At 41.0% G+C, this 4,522-nt stretch overlaps 1 protein-coding gene across 1 annotated transcript; it reads right to left on the minus strand.

Moving 5' to 3' along the window:
• Positions 1-689: 689 nt before the first annotated feature.
• On the minus strand, positions 690-4,218 carry LOC127258240 (uncharacterized). Its single transcript, XM_051285016.1, has 9 exons — positions 3,446-4,218; positions 3,234-3,305; positions 3,073-3,134; positions 2,808-2,955; positions 2,620-2,716; positions 2,345-2,411; positions 2,079-2,177; positions 1,507-1,599; positions 690-1,398 (listed from the first exon to the last, which is right to left on the minus strand). The coding sequence occupies exons 1-9, from the start codon at positions 3,705-3,707 to the stop codon at positions 946-948; spliced, it is 1,353 nt and encodes a 450-aa protein (XP_051140973.1). The 5' UTR covers positions 3,708-4,218; the 3' UTR covers positions 690-945.
• Positions 4,219-4,522: the final 304 nt, after the last annotated feature.

Consider the following 4,522-nt stretch of genomic DNA (forward strand, 5'->3'; position numbering starts at 1 on the left):
ATGGCAGCTGAAGGATCTGCAGGCTTACCTGTTTCACCAGTGAAAAAGCCTTCTTTTCCTTTTGCACGGAGAGCTCTCATGATTCCCTTAGTCCAAAGGAGATAGTTGGTGTCATTGAGTTGGGTGGAGATCAAACTCATATTGGGATGATCAAATGAATGCAGTTCAGTTGTGCTATAGAAGTATTAAGCACATTGATAGGGTTAGAGCTTAAGGCACTAGACCTGGAGCTCGATGAAACAGACGATCGATTAGCTAAGTCAGAAGCCATTCTGCAATCTGAAGATATCAAGGGAGAAATCAAAACAAAAGAAAAATCACAGCATAATATGATTCTGCTCTGATACCATGAGAAGAATGAAGAAGAATATTCATTTTTCTGTCAAAAGCAGTGTACAAGTATATACATGGAGGGCTGACAACTTGACTAAAGGAGAAGAGAGAATCTAGCTCTAGCGAGAGGAACGATAGGCCTGGGCTTCTTCTACAAGATGGCATACAAAGAAATAGGCCCAAATAAGTACAAAATATACACTAAATATACACTTGAGATCCTCTTCTTCCTCATCACACTGATTAGTGATTTTTGAGTCTGATTCTTGGCAATTAATCTTATAAATAAGAAGTTATTCACGATCGATGCCTCCAAGATGATATCAATTGATTATATATAGAAATGAATTAATTAATTAATTAAAAGAACCATTTCTATACCAATCCCGCTGCATCTATATCAACAAGTAGAAACGAAATGAAATGAGCATAGACTTAATTTCAATGATGGCTCCGGATGAATTGATTAATTAGGCTTTATGCAACCACACTTCCATTGCCATCTTATTATTATTATTATTATAAGTATGACACTAACAGTAACTTAGTTTAGGGGCAGAGGGTGCAGACGATGAGATGAATGTGGATGTGGTGGTGTGGTGATGTGTTGTTCTAGAGAGTCATTCCGGCGGGGAGTGGGACTTGCCAATCAGCAGGATCCACTTCTGGCAACTCGAATTCATCAGCTTTGAGAGACAGTTGAAATTCTGGAAGATCAGGCAAAACCACCTGCTGCTGCTGCTTGTGAGGTTGGTGAAGTAGGTAGGCGTACATTTGAGATTTCTTGGAGGCCGTATCTGGAATCTTCTTGTATAAATGCTTGATGGCACCCCACGGTGGAGGGCTCCTTGTAATTGGATCTGAGAGGCAAAAGCTTAAGCAAGCCTTCTTCCCATCCCCCAACAGCTCCTCTGCTGCAAGGAAACACAGGAGCGCAATCTCATGCCAGTTGCTGCCGCCGCCGCCACTAGATGAAGAAGAAGGAGAAGAAGAATCTCCTCCTCCTTCATCCTTGTCTCCCCCGGCCTTATCAAGGATTAGACCGTGATAGTAATAAGCTGCAGCCTACCAATATAACATAATATTATATACATCTCCACGTCAGCCAGTCAGTCACAGTCACAGTCACAGTAAATGAATGAATGTTACACTAATTAAGCTAGTCTGGCTCACCTTTGCTTCTAGATGCTTCCACTTGAGGAACAAAGATAGTTTCTTTGTTCCACCACCTTGCTCATTATCCACTTCGGATAAGCAGCCATGAGCCTGACTACGCCAAAACACAAATTCAATTAAAACACCGTGCACCATCTCCATCATTATCTACGTACACTACTAATTAATTGATTAATACCACTTGTAAAAATGTAATCTCCATGGGAAAGGTAAAGCACTTTTAAAATCTAGCTACCTAGTTTCCTGTGTTTCGTCTTCATCCCAAGTTGTTATCGTATTATAGATATAGTGCTGATTGCTTGCTTGCTTGCTTTTCATATATCATATAGTCCAGTCCATACATACATTATACATACATACAGCACATGCTCGCTTCACACTCAGCGTTCCATACTGCATGGGTGTTGTTATTATTAATTCCTCCTAACTAATTAACTATCCATAACCCAACAGACGAAGAATATTTTATATGAATGAAGGAAATGAGTTTTATCCTAATCAATCATCAACACGCTTTCTATCTTATTTATATAACCAATTAAATTTATATATTAATTAATTTATTGTACCTGCTCAAAATAACTCAACTGTTCACATGCTAGTCTCCTCTTCACAGATAAAGTTGCATTTTGGCTTTTGACTGCAAGTCCAAGCTGAATTTCAGTCCCCTGAGAGAAGCAGCAGAAGAATACTATCTATCATAAGTAAGTCACTGTTGCATGCCAGCCTGCCTCTAAATTATCATTTTCCATTATTGTGCTCGTTCATAGCAACAGGGCTGTTTGTAATAATAAGAATGATAATGAATGGTGTGGTGTGGGTGCGTTTTTTAAACCTGAGCCAGGGCTTGATGTGAAATTGCCTCTAGGACACCCTTGCTCAAATCTGGAGGTAGTTTGCCCCTGTTCTTGCATGGACCAGTACCCAATACTGTCCAGAATTAATATCACAATGTATATATATACGTATACTGTACACACGAAACATAAATACACACTGCATGTATGTATATATATATAGTATTAGTGTGTGTGTGTGTGTGTGTTTTGAAAGAGAGAGAGAGAGAGAGAGAGAGAGAGAGAGAGAGAGAGAGAGAGAGAGACTTCTTACATTATCTCAGGTGGTAGTCTAAGAAGAATGTGGTGGACACAGAAATTCAAATATCCCGCTGCCTTAAGCAATGAATCAAGAGCATCCCTCATACAATCTGACGAGAGAGAGCACCCGACGGATACCATATTTAGTCTAGTATGAGTATCACAAATTTTGCATGTTAAATGTGAACTAAACCAACCCACCAGCAGATACAAGCCTTTCCGAGTGGCTGCTGCTGCTGCTGCTTTTGGGACTCGCAATTAGCTTCATATTTGCGTCCATCAACGTTACCGTAGCCATCATATATAAAACATTCAGTACTTCAAACCAGGAGTTGGCAATACAGATTTCCTGATCGTAAGAGAGGATACACACACAGCACAGAGTCATCATTTTCAAATCATCAAAAGGTGATTATTATTATTAGTAGTATTTTTTTTTACCGTCAAATCATTTTCCCATTCTCACCTGTTTTCCCTTTTCAATCTCCTTCCATCTGAACTCCACCAAATCTTGAACCCCCCCAACTTCTATATAAGTATCAATCAGATCACGATTAACAAGTATTATTATTCCCGGTGGTTTCGATCTGAGAAAGAACATACTCTTTCTGTAAATTAATTAAATACCTGTGTTGGCGAGGCCAAGCGCAAGGGGCAAGTATTCTTCCAATGCTTGTGTTAGTTCCGTGGTGGAGGTCCCTAGTAAAAAACACATAAATCACGAATCATCATCATCAGTTGGTTGGAGAGTAAATGAGGAGGAGGAGGAGGAGAATCGAGCATCCACTAGGTAGAGCAAGTGAAGGAGGAGCAAAAGCAGAGGGAGAGGGAGGGGTTACCGGCGGATTCGGCAAGTAGAGTAATCCGGTTGCGGAGGGAAGTGATTCTATGAACAAGATCCTGGGGGATGTAGCCTCGGAGTCGGAGTCGGAGTGTTGGGTGCAGCATATGGGATTGTACGGGAATCCAGAGGGAGGGGACACATACAGAGACTTCGGGGATATTGTGCTTCTTCTTATTCTTCTTCTGCACATTCCTTTTACCGGATGATGCTGCTGCTGCATATACAGAAGACGTGCACCCCATGATGTTATTGTTCATTGATCTGATCCGATCTGATCTGATCCTTATCCTTATGATGTATATCAAAATGTATACATAGAACGAACATGCTGAGGGAGCTGTCCCGCAGCTGGATCAATTTCAATTATAGATATATATGCGGTTGAAGATGGAAGAGGAAGAGGAAGAGGAGGAGGAGGCAAACGAGTTTAGTATAAGGAGGTTAAATCCTGAGGTGGGGCAGAGCTAGAGGAAGAGGGAAAAGAGAAGATGGATCTGGGGTGGGGGAAGGAGAAGAACGAGAAGATTTGGGGAAGAAGATGAATAGTCAGTGAGTCAGTCGGTCATGGATTGATTGATTATATGTTAACAATAATTTAATAGTACTAGTCTAGTGGTAGTGGAGTAGTAATTTTTGAAGAGAGGGAGAGGGAGAAGATGGATTGGATGCATGCATATGCATATGCATGTGCATGTGTGTGTGTAACAGTGTAAGTGTTCCGTAGGGATCTGGAATCATCACGTGGCATGGGCGTGAGCGGAGGGACAGCAGCAACTTCCGCCACGCTACTACCCAAGCAAGAAGCACCACCAAAGCTTTCTTTGATTTAATCAATCTCCCATTTCCAGAGAAACACATACTATTGTATTGAATTAAATTCAATTACTACTTACTATGCTGTACCCCAATCCATTATATATAAATGAGTAGCTAATTCCAGCCAGCCAGCCAGCCAGCCAGCCTCTTTCATACTCCTAGGCTAGCTAATGATGCCTGATCAGATTTATTTTTTTATTTTTTTTATCTTTTCAAAAATGCCCATGAGGATCGGAGGAGTGCTTGCCTGCCTGCC

Source organism: Andrographis paniculata, unplaced genomic scaffold, assembly GCF_009805555.1.
Source record: "Andrographis paniculata isolate CXL003 unplaced genomic scaffold, ASM980555v1 Contig59END, whole genome shotgun sequence".
NCBI classification, from domain to species: Eukaryota; Viridiplantae; Streptophyta; class Magnoliopsida; order Lamiales; family Acanthaceae; genus Andrographis; species Andrographis paniculata.

What these genes read in the sequence shown, in the direction of transcription:
- LOC127258240 (XM_051285016.1), bottom strand. Translation starts at nt 3,707, where the DNA reads ATGAACAATAACATCATGGGGTGCACGTCTTCTGTATATGCAGCAGCA. An exon ending in AGATTGAAAAGGGAAAACAG is followed by an intron (nt 2,956 to 3,072) that starts GTGAGAATGGGA and finishes TCTTACGATCAG; the next exon opens with GAAATCTGTATTGCCAACTC. An exon ending in GGAAGCATCTAGAAGCAAAG is followed by an intron (nt 1,399 to 1,506) that starts GTGAGCCAGACT and finishes TTATATTGGTAG; the next exon opens with GCTGCAGCTTATTACTATCA.